General features: G+C 48.7%; 1 protein-coding gene across 3 annotated transcripts in view; it reads left to right on the forward strand.

Moving 5' to 3' along the window:
* LOC105499264 (ADAM metallopeptidase with thrombospondin type 1 motif 17) overlaps nucleotides 1-27,178 on the forward strand; it is a 361,725-nt gene that overhangs the window by 208,674 nt on the left and 125,873 nt on the right. For all 3 annotated transcript variants that reach the window (XM_071100557.1, XM_071100559.1, XM_071100558.1), the window contains exons 11-14: nucleotides 114-215; nucleotides 1,268-1,413; nucleotides 16,429-16,595; nucleotides 24,386-24,513. In XM_071100557.1, the coding sequence (XP_070956658.1) occupies nucleotides 114-215; nucleotides 1,268-1,413; nucleotides 16,429-16,595; nucleotides 24,386-24,513 (543 nt within the window). The remainder of the gene's footprint in view (nucleotides 1-113; nucleotides 216-1,267; nucleotides 1,414-16,428; nucleotides 16,596-24,385; nucleotides 24,514-27,178) is intronic.

Consider the following 27,178-nt stretch of genomic DNA (forward strand, 5'->3'; position numbering starts at 1 on the left):
ATACATTTCGAATCCCAAATTTGAAACAGTGGTTGGGCCACACCTCTGACCTCAGCTGTGACCTGTGAGTGTGGGGGTTTTCCACAATTACGGTTCCTTCCCTTGTCCTGCAGCATCTGATGTGCGCTGGACTGTGGTGCCTGGTAGAAGGAGACACATCCTGCAAGACCAAGCTGGACCCTCCCCTGGATGGCACTGAGTGTGGGGCAGACAAGGTAAACCCCTGGCTTCCCGCTGCCCCCAACAGGCAGCTCCACATCTCCCAGGCAATTGGCACCTCTCCTTCTGAAACACTGTCTGACTCTACTTACGAGCCCCTGAAACATCCCCCAGGCACCACAGAAACGCCCATGGAGCCCACTCTGGGCACAGAGTGGTGCCTACATCACCTCATTCCTTTTTCTTATAAGATACAAGTATCAGTTACTTAATATTTTTTGTCAGATTAACTCCTTTCATCATGTAAGGGAATTTATTTAAAAGGAACGCTTTCACCAGTATATTTTAAATGGAAGAACATCACCTGCCATGCCCAGTAGGTGCTCGTAAAAAGAATTCAGTGAGAACAGTATTACCCAACTCTAACTAAATGTTGAGAGAATGAGCCTGTTCCTCACGTGCAGGAGAGATAGGGAGGTGTTAGAAGAGGTGTTCAGGACCTGCAGCCGCAGGGCCTCTCTCCAGTCTTAGTGCAAGAATTGAAAGAGTTGAAAAGGTAGTCAAGTTTTGCTCTGATACCATGATTGGGAACCACAAAAATCACATCTAGCACCTGAGGGTATGTGCTGTGCACTTTGAGAAATTGTTTTATAGGGCTGACCTCGTCTTATCCTCAGAAAGAACCAACTCACGTGGAGCTGGCTGTGTCATCACCAAGCAACAAACCCAACTCTCAAGTTCAGAACCTCAACTGGGGCATGCCGCCTCTCAGCGAGAAACGCACTCATGTCAAGCCAAGTTTGCAGAAGCCCAGGTCTCTTCATGAGCCATGTAGATTAATCCTTTTCCTGGGATTTAGAAAATCCCAATGGAGCACATCCATCTGAAAGTTTAGGGCAAAATCCAAACCCTACAGGGATATGAGTGTCAGCTTGAGTAAGTAAGGCACGTCACAAAAATTAGCAAACATGCAAACCCTGAAACATACTGTAGTTTCGTGTAAATTTAGAAAATGGGTTTTTGGCAGTGTGGCATTTTGGGGCCTGGCGGGCTGCAGTGAGCAGCTTTGCTGAGTGCCTGGGCCCTGGCCCTCCCCGCTGTGTTTCAGTGGTGCCGCGCGGGGGAGTGCGTGAGCAAGACGCCCATCCCGGAGCACGTGGACGGAGACTGGAGCCCGTGGGGCGCCTGGAGCATGTGCAGCCGAACATGTGGGACGGGAGCCCGCTTCCGGCAGAGGAAATGTGACAACCCCCCGTAAGTCCTCCTGACCAGCCATACCCCAACGAGCCGCAACTGGAGTTTCCCAACTGCGGCTCTCGCTGCCTCACACAAAGCACGGTCTGTCTCCCGATGAGCATCAGAAGATAAGAAAGATGAAACCAAGCCAAGGTCCAGGGTGCAGGGGCCTCGTGTGTGTCAAATGACATCTCAGCTTAAATTGCTCTTTCTGTGAACATGAATACGGTAGACTCTGGGGTGAGCTGACTCCCTCATTCCTTCCCTGGGCCCCAGTGGAAAGATTTTCGGAGACAGCTGTATTACAGTTCCTCCTGCCTGCCTCGTGGTTTACCAAGTCTGGGGTCATTCCACATTGGCTGTCTGCTGATGTGGGAGCAGCCTGGTGGTTCATGACTCACAGAGTATCTGGGTTCAGCTGTCTTCTTCATCCTAATATTTTTCATGGATCCTCCTATAACTGTTAGAAAAACAATGTTTTAGTTTTTTTCTCTTTGGCTTCTTTTTATTGACTCGAATGACACCATGACCTTTCCTGTTCACCTTTGTACATTTGTTCCACAAAACTCAGGGATCAATTTTGGGCTCAGTGATGATAATTCCATCACCACAGATTTTTCCCTTGTCTTCTTGAAGTTTCCCATTTCTTTCTTTCTTTTTTTTTTTATACTTGAAGTTCTGGGGTACATATGCAGAACGTGCAGGTTTGTTCCATAGGTATACATGTGCCATGGTGGTTTGCTGCACCCATCAACCCGTCATCTACTTTATGTAATTATCCTAATGCTATCCCTCCCCCAGCCCCTCAACCCCCTGACAGGTCCCGGTACGTGATGTTTCCTTCCCTGTGTCCATGTGTTCTCATTGTTCAACTCCCACTTATGAGTGAGAACATGCAGTTTGGTTTTCTGTTCTTGTGTTAGTTTGCTGAGAATGATGGTTTCCAGCTTCATCCATGTCCCTGCAAAAGACATGAACCTGTCCTTTTTTATGGCTACATAGTATTCCATGGTGTATATGTGCCACATTTTCTTAATCCAGTCTATCATTGATGGACATTTGGGTTGGTTCCAAGTCTTTGCTATTGTGAATAGTGCCACAATAAACATACACGTGCATGTGTCTTTATGGTAGAATGATTTATAATCCTTGGAGATATACCCAGTAATGGAATGGCTGGGTCAAATGCAGCTTCGCATTTCTTACCGTTTCTTTTAATGATCTGTTTTGTGCCTTGTGTATCAGCAGTTGCATCACATCAATTTTGAAAATGAGCAAGTTCTAAATAATGACTATAAAGAAATCTCCACAATTAAGTCCTGTTGATGGATAATTAGTAAATGCCTCTTGTGTTTAAAAATCCTGATGCCCGGGTCATACCCCAAACTGATCAAATCGCAGAACACTAAGGGTGGGACCCAGGAATTGGATATTTTATCTTCCCAGGTGACTCCAACAGCAGCCAATGTTGGAACCTCTGGATTAAAGGAAGGCTTATGTTCCTAGTTTAGTCAGTGACAGGAACACCATTTTTCCAGCAATGTTATAAGAATTGGCATTACATATTAATTATGTCTTAATAAAACATTTCCCTCTAGCACCCAGCAGAGTGTCGGGCACATAGTAGATGTTTAGTCTGTTAGGAATGACTTCTTTTCTTTTTGAGATGGAGCCTCACTCTGTCACTCAGGCTATAGTGCAGTGGCGCAATCTCAGCTCTCTGCAACCTCTGCCTCCCTGGTTCAAGTGATTCTCCTGCCTCAGCCTCACAAGTAGCTAGGATTACAGGAGTGCGCCACAACTCCCAGCTAATTTTTGTATTTTTAGTAGAGATGGGGTTACGCCATGTTGCCAGGCTGGTCTCGAGCTCCTGACCTCACGTGATCCATCCACCTTGGCCTCCCAAAATGCTGGGATTACAGGCACGAGCCACCATACCCAACCCAGGAATGACTTCTTAATTAAGGGCATAGATGGGTAGATGATTAGAAACCCTGTTTAGCTAAATGGTGAGAAATTAATGGAAAGTGGTTGCAGTTTTTGCATTACTCTATGTTGAAGTTAATAGTTTGACCTTTGGCCGCATGAAGAGAGGGTTGGGTTTGGAGTCATGGCTTTGGGCCTGACCTTGTTGGTTAATGGTCATGTGACCTCAAGACCCTTCTGTTCCCTGGCCTTAGTTCCATCCATCAGAGGGCACTGACATGGTAGAGTGGGAAGAGCCAGGCTTCAAAGCCAGGACAGACAGATCTTCAAATCCCAGCACAACTTTTTTTTTTTTTGAGATGGAGTTTTGCTCTTGTTGCCCAGGCTGGAGTGCAGTAGCACAGTCTCGGCTCATCACAGCCTCCACCTCCTGGATTCAAGCAATTCTCCTGCCTCAGCCTCCTGAGTATCTGGGATTATAGCCATGCACCACCACACTTGACTAATTTTGTAATTTTAGTAGAGACGGGGTTCCTCCATGTTGGTCAGGCTGGTCTCAAACTCCTGAGCTCAGGTGATCCGCCCACCTCGGCCTCCCAAAGTGCTGGGATTACAGGTGTGAGCCACCGTGCCTGGCCACCAGCATGACTTCTTACAGCGCTGACGGGTGGTACTTGTCTCTTCATCTAAAACTTGGAAGAATTCATGGGAATGCACAGAAAATCCTTGCTGTGTATTTTATAAGCAACCCCTCTTATTATTAGCACTGATGGAAGAACGGGGATGGGACCAGTTGCCCTTCCCTGCCTAAGGCTTTGTTAAGTGCGGAGAAAAACTGGTAGGGGTTGTGGTTGTCATGGGTGTTCCACGTTTGTGATTGGAGTTTGTGGGGCTTAGTGGAAGATCGATCTTCTTGGCACATTATGTGTCTTATCTCATAACAGATGACACCCAGTAAACATCATAGCAGGAGGATATCAGAACCTCCGAATGCCTGAAGGACCCAGTGTCCTGAGACTGTCAACATTTAATTGTCTTCAGGCGAGGGCAACACTTACAAGAATAAGAAGTTATCAACACTATGCAAATGCCATAGGCGCCTCTTTGAAGGGAACTGGTGTGGTCTGCTTTCTTGGGATGATATTAGCTAGGGCTTCCCCTGCATTGGTAGCCCGAAGGACCGCTTTCACCATCTGAACTGCTTGCTGTCCTACCCGCCTCCCGTGGTTGCTCTGGGATACCCCAGGGGCATTTTGCTCTGGGAGGATCCTAAACACCGCCCAGTTCAGACAGCTGCATTAATATACTCTCACTGGCCTGCCCTGCCATGAGGTGTCTAGTATTGGGATTCTCACCCCATTCCTCTAGGTCCCATGGCCCCAGGAGAGAGGCTGTTCTGTAAATCACAAAGTTGTCAAAATCTTTCTTCTTCATCAGGTCCTCCCTCTCCCTTGCCATGATAGTCGTGGCTGTTCCTTCCCTTGCTTTTTCCTGTATTTTATCATTGAGGAATGGGATAATTTGCAGGGCCTCGGTACACAGACACCTGAGGGTTTGTGGGTCTCAGCACATCAGATTGTTACAGTCATTGATGCAGCTTCACGTCCAATCTCTGTTGTCCAGCAGCATCGTCCTGTGGGGCAGGGCAATGGCAGAAGGAACAGAAAGAGCCTGCAGTGTTCTCACTCCTCCCAGCTGCACGCCCCTTCCCGGTGAAGCCTTTCCAACGCGAAGCCTTCAGTAAACCATGCCAGCGCCTGAACTCTGCTAGGTGTGGGCCTGCAGTAAGAAGCAAAGACAGATAAAATCCCTGCCTACCCACAAGGGGTGCAGTCCCACCAACTCCTCTTGGTTTTCTCCCAGACACTTCAAACAGGACCCTTTCTAAACTGGAACCTCTACTCCTAGCCCACATCTCCCCTCTCAGTAAATAGCACCACCATCCTTGCATTGCTTTAGTCCAAAGCCCTTGAGTCCGTGCAGCTTCCTCTTACATCCTTTCTGCTTCTTCCACGTCTGGTCATGAGAAGGGTGGTGAATGCAGCAGACCCGCACCATGCGCCGGGTTCCCTTAGGCTTTTATGTAGGAAGTCATTGAATGCAGCCCTGTGGGAGAGGTATTATTTTTATCTTCATTGTACAGAAAAAAAAAAAAAAAACCAGCAACTGAATCAGGGGGCTGGGCCCAGTGGCTGACGCCTGTAATTCCAGCACTTTGGGAGACTGAGGTGGATGGATCACCTAAGGTCAGGAGTTCAAGACCAGCCTGGCCAACATGGTGAAACCCTGTCTCTACGAAAAGTACAAAAATTAGCCAGATGCGGTGGCACGTGCCTGTAATCCCAGCTACTCGGGAGGCTGAGGCAGGAGAATCACTTGAACCCTGGGAGGTTGAGTTTGCTGTGAGCCGAGATCACACCACTGCACTCCAGCCTGGGCGACAGAGTGGGACTCCATCTCAAAAAAAAAAATAGAATCATATTGAAGTTTGGTAACTTGCCCAAAGTCACACAACAAGGCAGTGGCAGGCCAGGTTTGGAGCCCAGTTCTAGAAACCAGAAGTCCAAAATCAAGGTGTCAGCACAGCTGCTTCCTTCTTGAAACTCCAAAGGTGAATCCATTTTGTGGCTCCAGGCAACCCTTGGACTTCCCTGGCTTGGAGGCACATCACCTCCATCTCTGCCTCTGACTTCATATGGTCTCTTCTCCGTGTGTCCTCCCACCTTTTCTTCCCTTAGAAGAACACTTGTCATTGAATTTAGGGCCCACCCGAATCCAGGATGGTCTCATCTCCAGATCCTTAGCTTAATTATGTCTGCCAAGACCCTTTTGCCAAATAAGGTCTCATTTGCCGGTTCCAAGTGGACCTATCTTTTGAGGGCGAGGGCACCCACCATTCAGCCCGCTGCAGCCTCAAAGCCTCCTTTGTGCTCTCAGCCACAGCATTCCAACCCCAGGACCCTCCTCAGTGCTGTCTTCCCTTTCCTTAATTTGCCTTTGCCTTTCCTTGGGTTTTAATGTAGATGTCTTCTCAAGAGATCTTTGTCCCTGACACCCTGCTTAAAATGGGGTGCTGCTTAACTCTCCCTCAGCACCTCTTCCTTGCATTACAGGTGTTATAACAGCTGTTATTGTTGTTACGTATTTGCTCACTTGTTTTGACTGTGTTCTCCCCACTGGCCTTTGAGCTGAGCTCTGTGCAGGCCCAGGACAGGCCACACCTGTTTGGACACCATGCCGCCTTCCGTGCCTACAGCAGAGGGGCCACTCCATAAAATGTGCTGACCTCCTTCCTGCCTGGACATGCACTTGCCCAGGAAAACCAATCTCTCTGCAATACCAGTGCCTCCAAAACACATCCCTAATATCATTTTTTTCACTGAAACACAAACGTGATCATAAACGATTAGGCCAAAAGTGGCAGACCACCAGGTAGGCCTCATTCCCTTGTATCATCTCCCCTCACTGAGGCCCAGATGCTATGAATGGCCACATGAGGCCCATCTGTCACCTGTTGTGCCTGCCCTTCTCCAGCAAGGCAACAGCTCACAGCCTGGGGTGCTCGGCATCACCTTGAGAACACGCTTCAGCACAGAACCCAGCCTTGCTTTTCCCCAGTAAGAGAAGTGATACCTTTTTGCTCCTATAATATTGGTAGTCTGTTCGATCTTTCGCAGTGACAGTGTAGCTCTGTTTTCTGTTGTGAATGAAAACAACATGCACCTTTTTCCCATGTAGTTTTCTATGGACTTTCTCGCCTCCATGGATCCAGCCCAGGTGAATGGGAAGAGGCGGGACAGGCCTTGGGTGGGTGGATTAGCAACCATCTCCGGGGCTTCCCAAAGCGACGCAGGACGTGGGCGTGTTTTATGAAGTCCAGGCTGCAGCCTCCAGCGTGCTTCTGCAGGATGCCCTGATGTGGTGATTGTTACAAAGCACAGCTGACCAGGGCCTCAGAGCCAAGCTCTTGACGAAAACAGTGTCCTCTCCCCGTCTCACTCCTTGAATCACCAGGCCTACTGCCTCGAGATTTCACAAGGATGTCCCAATCTCACTGCTATGTAGGTCTCAGGCTTGGAACGCTCCCACGACCCCCTCCTCACCCGCTTCACTTTATATTCCTGGCTCCGCTCCCTGTCTTCTGCAGCTGGTTTATTCACTGTCCAAAAATACTGGCAAGAGAGTCCCCCCGCACACAATTATTTTTTTTAGTCTTGGTCTTCACAGCTCTCGGAATTTTTATTTTTTGCTAGCTGACGTGGAGGCCTTAGGGACCATCCGTGTTTCCAAACCAGCTTCCTAGGCCCGTCCTTTCCTGCCATAATTTATGTTGCTGTTGGTGGGAGTTACGTCAAAAGACTACAAGGTAGAAAATGCATCTGTAATTCACCTTCTGTTACCTCTGAACAGTTTGTATGTGGGGAAGGGCTGGGGAGGGAGGGGAGAGAAAGGCTCAGATGCACTTGTGTGAAAAGCCAGCTGCATCCCAGCAGGTGCAGCACGGGCAGGCGAGTGGAGTGCGGAGCTGGGACACAGCAGGGTCACCATGAGATGCAGCCCATGTGCACCAGAAAGGGAGAGGAAGGCAGCTAGCCTGCTAAGACGGTGGGAGGACGGCTGGTGTAAAGTTATGTGCCTGTAATTGGTTTTTGCTTCCACAGTGAACCCCCATCTGTGTGCTTTCGATGTGCCAGCGACCTGGCATTCATATGGATAATTTTTTAAAATTCAAGTATCTACACTGAAGCATAAGTTACATGTGTTACTTGGACACCTTTCAGAGGAGGCCTTAAAACTGGGATGTCTGCTGCCGTGAGGGTGCGTTAGCAGCTCGGCAGCCCGTCTGAAACCATATGGCTTTGCCCTGCTCCCTTCTCAGAGCTCACAGAGCCAGGGGCTACCAGGGCAGAGGCCAGAACTACCAGCTTTCTACTGAGCGCCCTGTGTCTCTGGATGGTGAAGCTGGTCCAAACCGCTGTTGTGACTTTATCTTCTGGTCTGTCTTCATTTAATACAGCAAACCTGAAAATAAAAAGTGGCATCTTTCTCTTCCAGCCTATCTCGATTCTACCTGTCCATCCACTCTCAAAGAAAGGGACAAATGTTCTGCCATGTGATCCTGTTGGTCTCAGCAAACCTTCTATGCTCTGTGCTTGTGTCTGTCAAGGCACTGAGGACCACCTCAGCAGGAGATGGTCCTTGTTCTGCAGGCGCTTGGGAAAATTTGCGGTAGAGCTCTCCTTTCTCTCCACTTTCAGTTTCTCACCAAAGCCTCTCTACCTTACTCTTTTACTTATTTTTAAACAAACTTATGAAGGTAGAATATACAAAGAAGCACAGCTCCGTGCACAGTATTGCTCCTCACGGTTGAGCATGTGTGTTGGGGCGCACGTGCAGATATGTGTCGGTGCAGTACGAGAGCAGTTGCTGGCCCCTGGGGTGCGCATGTGTGACTACATAACAGCTGCCAGCTTTGCAGAATGGCCGTGCCATCTCCATTGCCGTGGCTGTGGTGGCTTTCTACTTGCCCCATGTCTTCACTGACGCAGGTGTTGTCAGTAATTCTCTCTGGTTTTGGCCGTTCTGATGCATGTGTAGCAGTAACTGGCTGGGGAATTGGTACTTTCGTCATCAACAGGGAGGCTGAACATCCGTCTGTTTCCTTATTTGCCATTTGAATATCCTTTCCCTGTGAAGTACTCACGCAAGCCATTTGGTTTTGTATCTAAGCTTCTATTCCATTCATGTTTAGGAGTCCTAGAACAGGCCTGGCACAGTGGCTCATGCCTATAATCCCAGCACTTTGGCATGCCAAGGTGGCTGGATCACCTGAGGCCAGGAGTTCATGACCAGCCTGGCCAACATGGCGAGACCCCATCTCTACTAAAAATACAAAAAAATTAGCCGGGCATGGTGGCACACACCTGTAATCTTAGCTACTCAGGAGGCTGAGGCACAAGAATCGCTTGAACCCAGGAGGTGGAAGTTACAGTGAGCCGAGATCTTACCACTGCACTCCAGCCTGGATGACAGAGCAAGACTCTGTCAAAAAAAAAAAAAAAAAAAAAAAATAGTCCTAGAACAGAAAAACTAGAAACTGTTTATAGTAAAAATTCAAATTTAAAAACTCATCACACCCCGATGACTGGCCAGTGAGTCAGGCTGTCCTTCAGGCCTCGTGGTGGCCAATGGCAGCCCCTCCCAGAGGCAGGGCGCCTGTTCCTGCTGGGTTCAGGAGCTCTTGCACGCTGCATTTCTTCTCTCCACCTCTTGCTCGTCAGCCAAGTGGTTATGTCGCCTGTTGGAGCGTTGGTTTCCTCACCCAAAGAATGCAGTCAGGAGCACCTTCTGGTTCTGTGTGTGGATTTAATGAAGTAATAGTTAGAAGGGCCAGCAAAGTGGGAGCCCTCTGGGCATGTTGGCTGTTTTATGATCACTGTTTATGTGAAAGTGCCTCTTTCCTTGAAGTTTCTTCCCGGTCCTCAGGGATCAGTCCTCATTTCAGGATGAGACTGCAACTTGCTGGCTTTCCCCTGGAGGCCTCATGGGACCTCAGAGCCTTGCGATGGAGCCCGGCAGGCCTGCACCTTCCTGCCCTCACAGGAGAGGCTGAGGGAAAGACCAGACCCGCCTTCAGCTCCTAGGAAGGGATAACTCTATTATGAATCTCTTATATTAACTGTTCTTTGTGTTAGCCATGCCAAGCTGGCTTTCTGTCATTTTAGTCTCCCTAGAAGTGTTTTGTTTTTCTACTTACTGTGTAGCTCAGAGCAACTTCCAGAGTGAATAAGAACCCCGCCCTCTGCTCCTGAGACTGTGTGAGGGTGGTCTCTCCATTCGCTTCTGGGGATTTGGTCCCCTGCTGCACTTGCTGGCCCCACACACTGTCTCCTGAAGCCCCCGTGTCCACACAATCCAAGCTTCATCCACCCAGCCCAGTGTGGGGTCCTTGGGAAAGTTGGGGTCTCCTTCGAGTCCTCCCCCAGAGCTTGTGTCAGGAAGCCATCTGTGGAAACTCTGCTAGCCCTACCCTCCCCCACAAGGATTCTCCTTCTGTCTTGTCTATGCCACAGATGGAGGGTGCCCCTTTCTGTTGTCTCAGGACCAATGTGCAGTTTACTCTTGAACAACACGGGTGTGAACTGTGCAGGTCCACTTATACATGGGTTTTATTCTGTCTCTGCTGCTCCTGGGACAGCAAGACCGCCCCTCCTCTTCCTCAGCCTGCTTAATGTGAAGATGATAAGGATGAAGGCCTTTATGATGATCCACTTCCACTTACTGAGTAGGAAATATATTTTCTCTTCCTTATGATTTTCTTAACCTTTTCTCTAGCTGACTTTACTATGAGAATATAGTATGACATACATATAACCTACAAAACATGTTAATTTATGTGATCAGTAAGACTTCCAGTCAATAATAGGCTATTAATAGTTAAGTTTTGGGGGTGTTAAAAGTTGTATGTGGATTTTCTACATGTGAGGGATCAGCAGTTTTAACCCCCACATTGTTCAGAGGTCAACTGCACATGCAGGAGGCCCTCACTGATGTAACTGTAGAGGCCCTGTGTTATAGAGTCAGTCATAAATGAAGGACCGCATGCAGGGTCCTGCCACATAGCAATTGGGGATTATTTAGGTAGCAAATCATACACCTAGTGGATTACTTCTCTCCTTTCTCATGTTGTTCAAAATAATGACTTAAATAAAACTGAAGAAAATCAATTCCTTTGGTCATATTTTTTAATCAGGGAAAATTTAAGGACATATTAGCTGTAACAGGTGGTTGGAGCAATGGGAACTTACTAAGAGGTAAGGAGAACTCTAAGGAATACAGGAAGACCAGATACAGGTAGCATCCAGTGTCTTTAGGTCTGAGGCAGAGCACCCAAGGAAGGAACAGATCTGTATGACAGGAACCCACACACAGCTACTGTGAAGGACGGGCAGTAGCTGCTACCACAGTTTCATCCAGGGATGAAATTCCTTGGACCTTGTTAGAGAGGGTGTACCTGGGGTCCACTGAATGAGGGAGAGGCTTGTAGAGGTTCTGTACTGGTGGAACTCTCTGGGAAGCCGCACTTAGGGTGTGAGGGAAAGGTTCCAAGGGAGGAAACTGCATCTCAGGATAGGAATCTATCCAACAATTAGAAATGTGCTTGGAAGCTACCCATTGGAGTATAGGAGAATGCTGCCCACATGGAGGTGGAATGCATCACAGGCCACTGAAGAAGCATGCTGAGAGAAGCCACATACCAGGACCAGGGAGAAAAGCCTGTTCCTCCTCCATTCAGGTTTCATCTAGTGTCTTTTCATTTGAACTTGAAGGACTCCCTTTAGCGTTTATTGTAATGCACGTCTAGTGGTAACAAACTTTCTCCATTTTTTGTTTATCTGGGAATGTCTTAACTTCCACCTTGATTTTTGAGGGGCAGTTATATGGTTATAGAATTCTTGGTTGACAGTTCTGCTCTTAGGCACTTTAAATATGTAAGCATACTTCTTTTTGGCCTTCAATGTTTCTGGTGAGAATTTGGCTAATAATCTTGTTGAAGATCCCTTGTATGGGATGTGTCGCTTTTCTCTTGGTGCTTTCAAGGTTCTCTCTTTGTCTTTTGGCAGTTTAATTATAATGTGTCTTAGTATGGGTCCTTGTATCCTACTTGGAATTTCTCAAGCTTCTTGGATTTGTAGAGTCACATCTTTCTTCACATTTGGAAAGTTTCAGCCATTATTTCTTCAAATAATCTCTAACCCCTTTCTCTCTTTTTTCTCCTGAGACTTGCATAGTGCATATATCGATCCACTTGATGGTGTCCCACAGATTATCTCTGCTTGCTTTCCTACATTTTTTTTTCTTTTTACTTCTCAGACTCAGCATTTTCAATTGTCCTGTATTCAAGTAGCTAATTCTTTCTTCTGCCTGCTAAAATCTGCCCTGAACTGGTGGATTTTTCATTTCAGTTCTTATACTTTCAATTCCAAAATTTATCTTTGTTTCCTTAATTTCCATATCTTTGTTGATACTCCCATTTTGTTTACAGATTGTCTTCCTGACTCTATCTGTGCCCTCATTTGGTTCCTGAGCATTTTTAAGACAGTTGTTTTAAAGTATTTGTCTAGCAAGGCCAACATCTGGATTTCCTCAGGGACAGGTTCTGCCAATATATTTTGTTCTTTTGAATGAACCATACTTTCCTGTTTCTTTGTATGCCTTGTGATGTTTTCATTAAAAACTAGACATTCAAATCTTAGAATGTGGTAACTCTAGAAATAGGTTCTACCCCTTCTCCAGGGTGTTTTGTTTTGTTTTATGATTTAGTGGTATCCCTGGATCAGGAATCAACCTGAAGTGAAAGCTTAAGGTCTTGTCAGGTCTTGTTTGAGCCTGTATCTTTTCCTAGCAATTTCTGGTGGCTTTCTAAGTTCTCCTAGATGAAGTTGTTTTTAAATGTCTTTGTGCTTAAATTTCTGGCTCCTAAAAGGAAAAAGGAGGGAAATCCCCTTGAAATCCCCTGGAAGCCACTTCACCTGGTGGAGGTTACAACAATGTCAGCCATCTTCTGCATCTGCACCTTAACAACTGAAAGTGGCAATCAGCAGTCAGAACACAGAAATCAGATATTTGGAAGATACAGTCCTTATTGCTCACCCTGACTCCAGAAAGTTGCACCAGGAGCACAGACATAGCTGCCTGCCTTGGGGTGAAGGATGGGCAGTAACTGTTACCACACTAAAGGCTGAAATTGAGCAAAATTAACTGAAATTGACCTGGCTTTCCCCTGGAAGCTGCAAGCTTTCAAGTAGACTGCAGAGTTTCACAATAGTTTCTTCAGATAGTTTTTGCCAGTATGATTATTGTCTGGATGGAGAAATGGATTCCCGGTGCTTCCTCCTCAGCTCTCTTCCCTGACATCATTCCCTCTGTAGGTCATTTTAAGATAAGCTCTGATAATATAGTTCAACTCAGTTTACTACTTATTGAAGACCATCCTGTTCAATGCTCTCTGCTGAGAACACAGAACCCAGATATTTGGAAGATAAGATCCTTCCAAATAAGAGGAACAGGAGGAAGACAGCTCTCCATTTCATAAGGTTGGTGGAAAGCAACATAGCAGAAACCCAAACAAGATTTGGAGATGCTCTAGGTAGGAAGGAAAAGTAGGGTGGAGGTGACCTCAAAGATGGACAGAGGGTTAGGAGGTGGGAAGTGGGGATTACGGGGTCTGTGAGCTAGATAAGGGGCCACATAGAGACTGCCTGTTGGAGAAGTTGTCAGGGAGAAGCAGCAGCATAAGCAGATCTGGAGGGAGGTGTGCCAAGGCACGTGTCGTATCCCATGGGCTCCACCTCCAGACCCACTTTCTTCTGGATCCATTTCTCTTACATCATATCACATCACATCTCCTCCCCACCTCCTCACTGTCAGGGGTAGAGGTAATTGTTGTATGTGCGTTGGGCAGATGTAAAACTGGAGAAATCAGCTACTGGAAAGGGAGGAAACTGAAGCGTTAATGGAAACTCAGTAACAACTTAGGAAGTTAATCACATGTTGTTCACCAATCGCAGTCTATACTCAAGTGTGTAGGAAATGTAGCTTCCTTTATTCTTCTACAAACCCACCTAATTTGTATTTTTATACTCCCTTCCAGTCCATGTTGTGTTCCTCATGACTTCAGTGTCTGCCCTGCTTTCTCTGAGTCTGCATCTAAGTTCCATGCGGAGCATCTGGTCCCTGTGTTGTCTGGTTCCTTAGTTTCCTGGGGCTGCCATAACAAATGACCCCCAACCAGGTGGCTTCAACAACTGAAAGTTACTGTTGTACGATCCTGGAAGCTGGAAGTCCAAATTAGGGTGTCGACAGGGTTGGTTTCTCCTGAGCAATGTGAGGGAAAATCTGTTCCAGGCCTCTCTCCCAGCTTCTGGTGGCTTGCTGGCAATCTTTGGAGTATAGAAGGATTATCCCAGTCTCTGCTTTCATCTTCTCATGGTGTTCTCCCTTTGTGTGTGTGTGTGTGTGTGTGTGTGTGTGTGTGTGTGTGTGTGTGTGTGTGTGTATCTCCAGATGTCCTCTTTTTATAAGGACACTTCATATTGGATTAGGGGCTCAACCTACTCTAGTATAGCCTCATTTTAACTAATTTTATCTGTATCCTGTTGGCCCTATTTCCAAATCCGGTTGCACTCTGAGGCACCAGTGGTTAGGACCTCTGCATAGAGTTTTGTGGGCCTAGTTCAGCCTGAAACATTGTGCCACGCTGCATCTGCTGCCTCTCTTGCTCCTTCTCTGGCGCCCGCTCGTGGGGACTCACTTATTGCCAGGGTGATGTTTTTCCTGCTGATACATGTAGCTCTTGGGGGCCAGCCCCTCTCTGCTCCTTCCACGCTGTGCTTCGTGGCACAGGATTTGACTCATTCTGTCTGCCAGTGGTACCTGGGCCAGGGTTCCTGGGGAGGCTGCTGAGGCCCCTTCTGCCTAAACACACCAAGCAATCATTTCTCTGAAACTGATGCCTCCCTTGCTTTCTAGACAGGAAGCAGAACACAAGGCCCCTCTTTTCTCAGATTCCATAAACCTTCTAGAGGTTTAGCTGTTGCCTAACTTGAAGACCAGCAGAGCTCAGGGCCCCACTATGGGGCCACCAGTAGGTTTAATCTCTCTAGATCTCTTCTTCTCCTGGGGAAGGGAACTGTTTTCTGGTGTGTATGAGGTAGACAGAAGTATGAAAGGGGCCTTTCTTATCAGGATATTTTCTCCAAGACGTCTGTGTAGACCAGGAGCTGGCAAACTTAAGGCCCGTGGGCCAAATCTGGCTCACCACCAGGTGTTCGATAAAGTTTTATTGGGACACAGCCATGCCTGTTCTTTTACATGTTATCTCTAGCTGCTTTTGTGCTACAGTGGCAGATGAGTGATTGGAGACTGTATGACCCACAAAACCAAAAATGTGCACTATCTGGCCCTTCACAGAAACAGCTTTTCAACCCCTGGTGTAGACCTTTATGACACAAAAGCCCAAAGGCTTCTGCCCTCTTCTGCTGTTATCTCTCTCCCCTAAAGCAACAATCGCAGGGTGGCCTTGCTCTCTGAACATGAAAAATGACAAAGGAAGAAAAAGAAATACACAACATGAAATGAATAGTGTGTCGAGGTGACATTTGGCCAACAGGTGTGTGTGATTTGTGGAAATTCATTGAGCAGAACAGTTTGGACGTGTGCCCTTTTCTTTCTTTCGTAGGCTGAATTTCAATAAAAAGTGTTGGGGGTGGGAGTGGATAAGAAATCTTATTCCATCATGATGACTTTGGCATCATGGAAATGAATGGAACCAGTGAGGTTGCCCAGGCCTGAGTCCTCCAAGGACACCCTGGGACCTTGCAGAAGCACAGGGCAGAGCCATGCTTTGGCCAGCCAGGCCCTCACACGTGTGGACTTGGCCAGTGAACACAGCCTGGGTCTCCAGAATGGCTTAAAACCCCAGCCTCGGCACAGAGCATCTAGGACCCAAGACCACAGCATTGACCATGTGTGGTCTCACACCTGCCTACGCAAAGGTAGCGCAGCCCGGATCTAACTGGTCTCCACTCGAAGCCCATGAGCAGGTGAACTCCTTGTTCTTATTCTTTTCATTATAAAGTAAACGATCTATGTATTTACGCATGAAACTTAACCTCCAGAGTATACCTGGGGGCCATTTACAGGTCTTCATGTCAGGGAAGACCCCTGCAGAACACACACACACACACAAACGCACACACACTCCAAAAATGTCCTTTGGGTTTTCAGTGTTACCCATGGCCAAATTTTAAGTTCAGATCAGATGAAGGACGCAATGGGTGGATCTTGCTGAACTGATGCTCACTGCCTTCTCTTTCCATATGACCTTGATTTGCAGTTCTCAGATGCACCTTTCAGAGGGTTCACTTAAACATGCCGGCAATGTGGGTCTGGGATTGTGGGCATTTGGTCTGTAACAGCAGAGAGGGGGTGGCTTTGGAAACCTTGCCCTGCCCTCCCCCGCTCCTGGCAAGAGAGACAGAAACACAGCTCTCCTGCTCTTTAGTCGCACCATCTGGTTAATGCAGACCTTCGTCTTCCTTCTAGCCCTGGGCCTGGAGGCACACACTGCCCGGGTGCCAGTGTGGAACACGCGGTCTGCGAGAACCTGCCCTGCCCCAAGGGTCTGCCCAGCTTCCGGGACCAGCAGTGCCAGGCGCACGACCGGCTGAGCACCAAGAAGAAAGGCCTGCTGACAGCTGTGGTGGTTGATGGTAAAGGCATATGGCATGTCCTTGCATGGCAACCTCCTATCCTCCCCGAGGAACATACAAACCACCTAGGGAAGCCGGGGAGCATCCCTTTCCCAAACCAACCCAGCAAGACACTCCAGTCCTCTGCCCAAGTTAGCTGCAGCCCAACTTTGTAAGTTGTGGGGTTGACCTTGAATGACCCAACTCTCTGAGATGTTCCAACTGCAGCTGTTGAAGCAGGCCAGGTGCATCCTCCAACTCCATTTGTAGCGAGGAGGCTGTGCTGGCATCCTGCCCCTGGCACCGTGTGTAGAGGGACCCAGGATAAGCTGAGGAGACCGAGACTTTACAGGAGCATCCCAGTGTGTTGGTGTGGCTGCTGTCTGGCTTTCCATTGCAGATGCTTCCCTGTATTGCTTCTCTTGGTTTATTTTGTATTGGCTCTTAATCCTTGGCTAGGATGTTGGGGGACATTTTGAGAATAGTTTACAACTTGGGAAAGATGATAATAAGCACAGGTCACATTTTCTTTCCAAGAGCTTTCTCCTGAATCAAGAGGCTCTGCCCCATTGGGCCACTGCCAGCATTTCCAGTAGCTGATGAAGTACTAGGTGGTGTGTCATGTATACATTTGTAATGTCTGCTTAATTAATGTCCTTAATAGATAAGGACACCCCAGGGCCCACCTCAGGGTTGTTGTTGTTTTTTTCTTTTTTCACCTAAAACCGTTCTTCTCTAGGAAACAAGACTTTGTGTTATAATGATGACATATGAGCCCGTTTATCTGTATGTCACGTACAAGACACAAGTTAGCTCTACCTACATTGTCTTGTTTAATACGCAAAACAAGCTGTGCAGAAGATCAGAGGGAGTGAGGTTACAGGACTCCTCTCAGCGCCTGCAGCTGACAAGAGGCCAGGGCGGGAGCTGACCCCAGTTCCAGAGCGGCTGACTCACAGAAAATAGGCAGCTGTCATCTGGCTTCCCACACTTGAAGAAGACAGACAGCATGACTTCATGGGGTGAGGGAGCTTGAAGAAGAACTCAAGAAACTGGGCCCGATTTTTAGACAGCCTCAAAAATGTTTTGCAGAAGAATGACGTTCGGATGCCAGGTCTTTTGTTTCTTCCCCGTGATGGGAAGAGCCTTTGAAATCTGCATTCGGTGGTCTGCGATTGCAAGTTCAAGTGTGCATAGCTGTGTGAAGGTAGGCCCAGGCATCTCTGGAGTAGCAGCCTCAGATCTGCAGCTTTTACTCTAACAGCCTGACCCATCCTCTTTGAGCTGACTCGTAAAGCAACATGTGATGCTCTAAACTGTAGCAGATAACACCAGCCCACTCAAATGAGGACTCATTTAAAAGTATTGGGGAGCCCCTGTCATTCTCCTTTTTTAAAAAGAACACCACCTTCGGGGACTGTGTAATGTAGCTGTGCCATCAGCTCGCCAGCAGAATTCAAGAGAAACATGGCCTTTGCACACTGAACTTTCCCTGCAGATGAGGGAGAGAGGAGACCTGCCCTCCTCAAAAGAACGAGTGTGACTAGAGCCATGCACTTGCACGTGGACCTTTGCCTCTCTCTGCCTGGCCATGAATCGGATGCAGGAGGTGGCAGGAGGCAGCAGGAGACTTCCCGCTGTGTCAGGCACACCCAGACCCCAAATTGGAAGCGAGAGAGCTGCCATTTGGTTCTCATGAGAAGCAGCCCTGAATCCGAACCTTCAGCTTTCCCCAGCATGCCAGATAAAGATGCTTTTAGACCTCTTTACTGTCCGCTCCCACTTTGCAGGAGCAAGAAGAGGTCAGGTCTGGGACAGATTCGCGCTCTTCAAATTTCAGCTCAACTTTGTGCACCAAGTTGTTCTTTCCCTGGTTGCCTGCTTCAGTTTTCAATGCTCCTGTCTCATTTATTCAACACAGAAATCCCACTTAAATGTCTGTTTTTCCACAGTTTTCTCCAAGTCCAGATTAAACTTCTGTTTTCCTTCTGACCGCTTTTGGATGGCTGGACTCTCTGGTTGCCTTATCACCACAGTGGCTGGGACTTCAGTCTGCCCAGATCCTCCACCCAGGAAGCCTTGCGGTGTGGCTCTTTGGGGAGCTGCTTGGATTGGGAATGTGACCTTTCACCCACTTACTTTCTGTTTCTCTCTGCCTAAGTCATAAGTTATTGTCACTAGAGTGCCACCGCCTTTGATCTGAAAAGAGCAGCCCTGTTTGATAAGGATAGCTAACAGGCAGTAAGTATCTCGCGTTTGAAGGAGAGACCCCACGCCCGGGGCTTTGCACAGGTAGCTCGACACGTCCTCCTCTGGGTTAGAATTGCCCTGACTTCTTCCATCTGCAGTTGCATTTCTCTCTCAAATACAAACAGAAGCCAGCACTTTTAAAAGGAGCATTTCCTAAAGGGTAAAAACAAAATAATAAAGGGCCAATTTAGAAGGCAGGAGGAGAATACGGATTATAAGTGTTCCTCTGAAAACTCCATGTATAAAAGGCACAGTTCTAGCTGAGCCATGATAGGAACGATTCCTGTGGTTGGGCTCCGGGCTCTTCTGAAGCCCATTATGACTGCCCTATTCATAGCAGTGCTATCGCCGCGGAATTCTTTGGCGAGTGACGCACAGTTCAAGAGAAGGGAAGCTAAATTTTTTTCTTTTTTTTCTCTCCCTTTTTTAAAAAGAAAAAGGAATTCTTGCAGAGGTAGATTTTCCAAGCGAGGATTCAGGACCACAAATCCATCCCACCTCCAAAAGAAGACAAAGACCCTCCTTAGAAAATATTTCTAAGTGGAAAAGCCTTTAGACAGAAACCCATTGAGATGGCCCACTGCCAAACCCACCCTGTTTCTGCTTTTCCCGTGGAATCTCATTGAAGTGGAAACCTTCAAGAGTTCAGTCCTCCCTGCCCAGGCCAGCAGGCCGCGGGCCCACTGAAGTGTCGGAGAGCTTGGCAAAGGCTGCGTCTGGACGTGGCTGTGCGTTCCCAGCTCCTCCTGCCTGGTACAGCAGAACCCCCCAGGTCTGAGCCTCTGTGGGGATGAAGGGCGTGATGGTTAGGACTCTCTGACTCCAGCTCCGCCAAACCAGCTGGGGCTGCTTAATGAAAAGGAGGGAAGCTATTGCAAAGCTGAAGATGTCAGGACCTTAGCACGGTGGTCTCTGCAGCTTGTGTTTGGCAGTCACACCCCCATGCACCCACTGCACTGGCTTTCTCAGAACTTGTCCACGTGCAAGCTGGCAGGGTAGCCCACGGCACCTCTTATGTAAATCCACATCCCGTATCCACATCCTTTTCGGCCACATACATTTCAGGTTGCAGAGCATTTTATGTGTTCAAAAGGTAATAATGGTGCACCAACCAAATACTTGTATCACTGGTGGGTTCCAGGAAAGCACCCCATAGTCAGACACGCGGGTCTGTCCACCAGGTAACCTCATTAAGGGGGATACTAACACTACCAAGAGCTCACATCAGTCCAGGCTGGTTTTGCTGCCAAATGTGTTTGCCACAAATGGAAGACAACACTTACAGTTTTCGGAGCTTTTTGGATTTCTGAATTACATATAAAGGAGTGTAGCCTTCTTTGGGATCCATCAAGCATTTGCAGACATGACTTCTCTGCATCTGAATTTCAGTACTGAGTTCCCAGGAAAGAGACAAGGAATAGGCCAGCTATGGACAGGCACTCACTGCTGGTCAAATCCACAGAGGCCTGTCTGCCGGGGACTGATGAAGGGGCCGGGGTGGGCAGCTTTGGGAACAGGAGTCTAAGTAGCCCCTTCAGCATGTGTCCCCCACAGAGGACCAGGGAGAACTTGGATGAATGCTGTGATGAACTCAAAATAAAGCAGTGTCTCCACCATACTAAGACCTTCTAACTGCTGGCCTAGAGAGAGAGAGAGAACAGTGAGACTACTGAGAGCCACGAGTGTCTTCTTCACTGCAGAGGAATGTTTCAACCCTCCAGCGGGCACATGTGACCATGTGGCTCCCAAGCTTCTGAGCCCATCTTCCCTGCCCTGCCTGTGACCTCCTCCAGCCAAGCGGAAGGCCTAATGCCAGGCAGGCCAGCAGGAAGCCAGACTGGCTCCAGGCTTTGCAGCATCAGTCAGAATTCCATCTGAGCACACACCAGCCATGCAGATGGCACGTTCCAAGCTTCCTTCCTTCATGTGTGGTTGTATAACTTTTAAGAAAATGTGATCTCCTTCTGTACTACTGGGAACGTAAGAGTGTTGATGCTGTGCCCAAAGCTGAATCCCACCACCTCATGTTATTTATTGGGGTCTTATTCCTGGAGATTAATCTCCCACCTAAGGCAGCCTGGAGGGAAATAGAGAATTTTGAGGAATTTGGAGCCTCCTCCGCACATTTTAAGAACCTTATCCTTTGGGAGATCATGCCATATAGTTTGCTAGAGCTGTGGGTACCCTGAATTCCAAGCAGAGGCCTCAAAGAGAAGATGGACAAATGGAGAATTCTGATTGAGCAGGGAAGGGAAGCCCCACCTCTAGACTCTGTTCTGGAGCCCGAGTGTCCCCGGCTATCCAAGCTGTGGAGGGCAGTGTCTGCATGTGAGAGAGTTGCATGCAGGTGGAGCTGAGCGTTCCTTCCTGCGAGGCTCATGGCCAGCATCCCTTCAGCTGAGGTTGGCCTTCCTGCTTTGCAGAGTCCACATTTCTCTGCTCACCCTAAAGAGTCCAGATAAACAGCCTTCATCCTTTTCAAGTCTGGCCTTTCTAACTTGCCTCAAAAACAGCCTCTGCGTTTCTACCCAAGTCCCACTTCCACTTCTGCTCAAATCAGAGGATACACTCAGAAGCCAGAAACATGCATGAAACTGATGATTTGTTTTTAGCAATGCTACTTTGCTCTTGATAATTTTGGCCTTAGGAGTTCTCAGTTTAGAGAGGAAATTGCGATGATGGAAAAAGAACCAGGCTGGAGCCAAGAGGCTGGGGCGTGGCCCACCAACTGCAGACAGTCGAGCACTTTCTGTGAGCCCTGTGTGCATGTCTGTATAATGGAACGATGACAGCACCCACCTGGAATGAATAGACAGTGCTTAGCATGCTGCCTGGAACACAGTGATAGTAAATGTCATTTATGATTTCGTCATCCTTACTACTGTTGAACAATTCACCTCAAAGCTCAATTACTCCCAGTACTGAGTCTACATTTCAGTCTGAAGGTAATTAAAATCCACTTCAGCCAAGGGACCCTTGCTTTCAATGAAACAGTAGAGGCAGCCCAGTATGTGGAGTAGACCCCACGCTGCGGGCTGTGTTGCTCTATGTCTCCCACCAGCTCCCCAAGATGCTTGGGGAACCTCAGGGCCCCAGAGGGTACCTCAGTGACCCTGTCAAGCAAGCTCCCTCAAGCTAATCTCAGTGTACGTCTCCATCTTCCAGAGTTCTCCTTCCACCAGCCACCTCCTGTGGTCCTTCCCTGCAAATGGAAGGACAGCTGCCCCTAGCCTGCCAGCACAGGAAATGAGTCATTCCTTCCAGGCTGCACCCAGCCCTCCGACAGCTCCCATCAGACCTGTCACATGTGGCTTCATCCTGGATTTGCTATGCACTTGTCCATGAGCCCACTGGGGCCTTCAGAAGCAAACATCACATGTCTGTCTTTCCCCAGAAATGCCCCCAGAGTGCCTTGTATGAGGGAGGGGCTCAGTCCCTGCTTGGTGAATGGATATATGGTGAGGCATCGTTACTCTGCTGTCCTGGGAAGCTTCAGATCTCCAGTCTACTCTCGAGCAGATGTTTTCCCCCACAGCTAACTGGAAGAACTGAGTGAAGCATTTCCACCACACTCCTGGAGCTTCTTTCCAGTGCTGTAAGACAAGATTTCCTACGGAGCCTGCTCAGCAGCAGAGCTTCGTGGGACAGAAGGCCTGGAAAGCGACCAAACACAGGGGTGGTTTAGTCCTCCAATCACAAGACAGCACATATGCCCTGACGAGAACTCTGCCAAGGTCCTCCGAGGCCAGGTCGGCTCAGAAGCCTCTCTCTGTCCCTGTTCTTGCTAGCCCCAGGCCACCAGAAGGACTCACTGAGGAGGCCTGGTGGAGAAGACAAAGAGCAGCAAGGAGGATGAAGGTCTTTGACTCTTCCCCTGTGCAAAGTAACCACATAGATAGCATTAGGGTAAGGTGACTGAGAAAAAGAGAGAGGGGAAAAATGCATTCCTCTTGCTCAGTTACAGAAGAACAAAATCTATTAAACCTATTTGTTCAAAAATATATACTGAGTCTTGCCGGGCGCAGTGGCTCATGCCTGTAATACCAGCACTTTGGGAGGCAGAGGTGGGCAAATCACAAGGTCAGGAGGTCGAGACCATCCTGGCTAACACATTGAAACCCCATCTCTACTAAAAATACAAAAATTAGCTGGGCATGGTGGCGGGCACCTGTAGTCCCAGCTACTCGGGAGGCTGAGGCAGGAGAATGGCGTGAACGTGGGAGGCGGAGCTTGCAGTGAGCTGAGATTGCGCTACTGCACTCCAGCCCGGGCAACAGAGCGAGACTCTGTCTCAAAAAACCAAACTCTGTATATGTGTATATATATATATACACACACACACACACAGACACATACACACACACATATATGTATATGTGTATATATGTATATATATGTATATGTGTGTGTATATATACGTATACATATATGTGTATATAGGTGTATATATATATACACACACATATACACACACACACACACACACACACACACACTCTGAGTCTTTCTGTGAGCCAGGTCCTGGGCCCAGTGTGGGGACAAAAAATGAAAGCTTAAGTCCCCGGCCCTCTAAGAGCTCACAGACTCAGCATTACTTCAATCTGAAGATGATTAAAAGTCATCCCTCTCACACTCCTTTAGCAGTGGGACCTGCCTTATAATAAATCCCTTCATTTTTGGGAGGTGCCCAGACAATTCTAGGACAACAGGCAGATGCTGGCGCTTTAATGGAGGTGTGTGCACAGTGCGTGTGGAGATGCTAGTCCTACCCCACGTCAGAGCTGGCTTGAGGGAAGAGCTGCAGGGTGGAAGCTTCCAGGGCAGTAGAAGGCAAGGTGCTGCAAGGGATTTCCAGGCAGAGAGAGCATCCTGGGCAAAGACTTGGGAGCTGGGCGTGTTCTGGGAGGTCACGTGTTTTTAGGAGCAGGGGAAACCCAGGTTTCCATCCTGGCTGAGTGCACATGCGGCTCATGTAAGTTGTCCTAGCAGCCCGCATGTCCCCTTTGTCTCCCTTACTCCCACTCACTTCCTTCTGGGATCTCCATGCCCCGTAGCACAGCTCTGCAACTGTCACCCAGCAGCTAGGGGAGCACTAAAGCTCTTACCAAAGCTACTGTCATGGAGACCCTGGGAGCCACTCCCCACCCTCGGAGCCATTCTCGTTCACCTTCCCCTCCCCCTGCCTTCGCACCCCTGCTATAAGAGTGGCTCCGCTCACCCTTGACGTGTATTCAACTAGAGATTAGCACACAACTATTCCTTTGTTCAGCCGGATATATTTGATGCCTTAAGGGAAAGGAAATGCTGTATCATTGCAAAGGATAGAGAGATGAGAAAAGGCAGCCCCACAGAGCTCAGACCTGCGCTGTCATTCCCGAGACTGTGGGTCTTTCTCCACTTGCTGTTTAGAGGAGCTGGAGCCTGTACCTGAGCTCATGCACCTTTATTGACTTGTGCCGACCTCTCTTCCTCAGGGTTTCCCACTGCCCACATGTACCTGCGCCCTGCATGGCCCATGCACACCTTCCCATGTCAACATCCCCCAACCTTTCCCTCCTCAGATAAGCCATGTGAACTCTACTGCTCACCCCTCGGGAAGGAGTCCCCACTGCTGGTGGCCGACAGGGTCCTGGACGGCACACCCTGCGGGCCCTACGAGACCGATCTCTGCGTGCACGGCAAGTGCCAGGTGACGTACTTCTTCAGTCCTTGGTGGGGCTTTGGAGAAGAGACTCTCTCTCCCCAGACAGGGAGTGGGGTAGAGCAGAGGTCTCAGGAGGCCTCGGGGAGTGGATTTTCTTAGGAAGGCACCCAGCGATGCCGCCTCCTGCAGCCAGCGTTGCCTGGCGCACCACCCCTAGCTCAGTAATGACTGAGCGCTAGGCCAACAAGGAGTGGAGGTGGCTGAAAGAACAGGCGCAACATATTCTAAGACTGAAAATTGCTTTAGACATCATGACTAAGACGAAGGTAGGCAGGGTACTAAGATGCACCTAAAGGATGTCTGCACAGGCCAGGCTCTGTTTAGTGCAAAAGAGACGGCGGAACTGAGCCAATTCCTGTGCAGGTAACGCCAGGCAGATAGATGCGCCCAGCTGTCGGGGGGCACCCATCTACTGGTATATAGTCCCAAAGGCATTGAGGGCTGAATGGCCATGACTGGTTAGAACAGTGATAAAAATCATTTGAGAAAAGAAAGAGAGGCCGGGTGTGGTGGCTCAAACCTGTAATCCCAGCACTTTGGGAGGCCGAGGCAGGAGGATCATAAGGCCAGGAGTTCAAGACCAGCCTGGTCAACATGGTGAAACTCCGTCTCTACTAAAAATACAAAAATAAATTAGTTGGGCATGGTGGCGCGCACTTGTAATCCCAGCTACTTCGGAGGCTGAGGCAGGAGAATTGCTTGAACCTTGGAGGCAGAGGTTGCAGTGAGCTGAGATCGTGCCACTGCCCTCCAGCCTGGGCAACAGAGCAGGATTCCATCTCATCAAAAAAAAAGAAAAGAAAAGGAACACGGGAAGAAGGAAGGAAGCTTGCCCTCCACCTATATTAACCCCGCCCAAGCTGGGGGCCACCTGTAGCCCTTACCCTCCCCAGCTGGGGCTCCTGGCCTGGGGTAGCAGAGGTGACTCCGTGCTCCCATTTTGTCCCTCAGAGTGAGCACCTCCTGAGGTGGCACAGCAGCTGGGATAGGGGGTGGGTGTCAAGAAGCTGTGTATTTTCCATGCCTAGAGGGGCGTGACACCTCACTTATGCCACAGGCACCATCCTCCCTGATGACTTGGGTCAAGCTGGGCATGTTGTGAGAGAGCCCCAGCATCTTAGCTTGGGCATCTGTAATGACGCACCATACACCAGGCAGCTTATGAACAACTGACATTTATTACTCACAGTTCTGGAAGCTGGGAAGTCCAAGATTGAGGCATTGAGGCACAGGCAGATTTGGGATCTGATGAGGGGTTGCTTATCATAGACAGTGTTTCTTGCTGTGTCCTCGCATGGTGGAAGGGGCTGGGGAGCTCTCTTGTGAGTCTCTTCCATGAGGGCCCTAATCCTGTTCTTGAGGGTTCTGCCCTCATGTCCCAGTCACCTCCCAAAAGATCCCACCTCCTAACACCATCACCTTGAGGGGTGATGATTCAACATATGGATTTGAGGAGACACAAACATGCAGACCACAGCACCCAGGGAGCCCTCTGCCCTCGCCACACACACCTGTTCCCGTCATCCTATGGCCATGTTCCCTCAACTGTGTCCTCCACTGGGGAGCCCACCAAGAGCTAGAGACGATGGCAGCTCCTGATGTCTGGAGCAGGCAGATCAGTGACAGGATCACCATGCATTGCCCTCATGGAACTGTGGCTGAGCCAGATGCTGGCTTCCAGGTGTCAGGTCCACTTGCCCATGTGGACAGCAGATCCGTTTATGCTCTTTGCTTGCTCAGTGTCTAGCAGAGTGCATAGGCATCAATGTTTTAGTGTGCATGACAAACAGAACAAGAGGAAGCAAGGCATAAAGACGGACACAGACACAACTTCCAGGGTGATTGCTGCAGCAAACTGTTTCAACCCAAACAGATGTTTTTTTCCTGCTAAGGCCAAATCAGTCTGAAACTGGGATTTTTCAGGGAAAAGTTTGACAAGACCCAGACTCCTTTGGCACTGCCTGGCTGTGTTATCAAATACAGATAAGTGTGGGTGATAAGCGCCTGGTGCCCGAGAGTCTTGGCACAGCAGCCTCACAGGGAGGGAGGCAGTGATGAGTGGTTGAGCTGGCCCCTCTTGGCTGCTTCCTTGTAACAAACAATGTCCAAGGCCCTGCCCCTCAGGCAGTATGGACAAAGCCCTTGTCATTGTTACTGAAATGAGGCATTGCTGATGGTTCTTGGTGAACTTCTAACCAGCCAAGTGCAGGGCTGGTGTCCTTCCTAAATTACACACTTGCACAGACCATCCTGCTGAACGACTTAACGTTCCTCCCAAGTTAGAGTTCTTGCACCCTTTAGAGCAGCACCAGCCAAGCCACCGCCAGCCTCTGCCAGCATCTTCTGCAGCGTTCTTGCCAATGGGGAGGCATTTCTAAGAATCCTGAAATTCTCTAGCCAGTGGGGTCTGTGTTACTGGCTGGACATAGTTTCTGCTCTGTGTGATCTGTGCCAATGGGCCCCATCCATGACCTTGGTTTTAATCATAGCCTTTTCAACTAGTGGATGTTCTCCATACTATGACAATGAAACCTTTAGTCAGTGGAATCAAAGACAAGATGCTGCTCAAGGTATTTGAATGGCCTAAGTCTGTAGTCATCAGGATACCACTGAGCCCAACCGTGTTCTGCACTTGGGTGTTATCTTAGTC

This window comes from Macaca nemestrina, chromosome 7 (genome assembly GCF_043159975.1).
Source record: "Macaca nemestrina isolate mMacNem1 chromosome 7, mMacNem.hap1, whole genome shotgun sequence".
NCBI classification, from domain to species: Eukaryota; Metazoa; Chordata; class Mammalia; order Primates; family Cercopithecidae; genus Macaca; species Macaca nemestrina.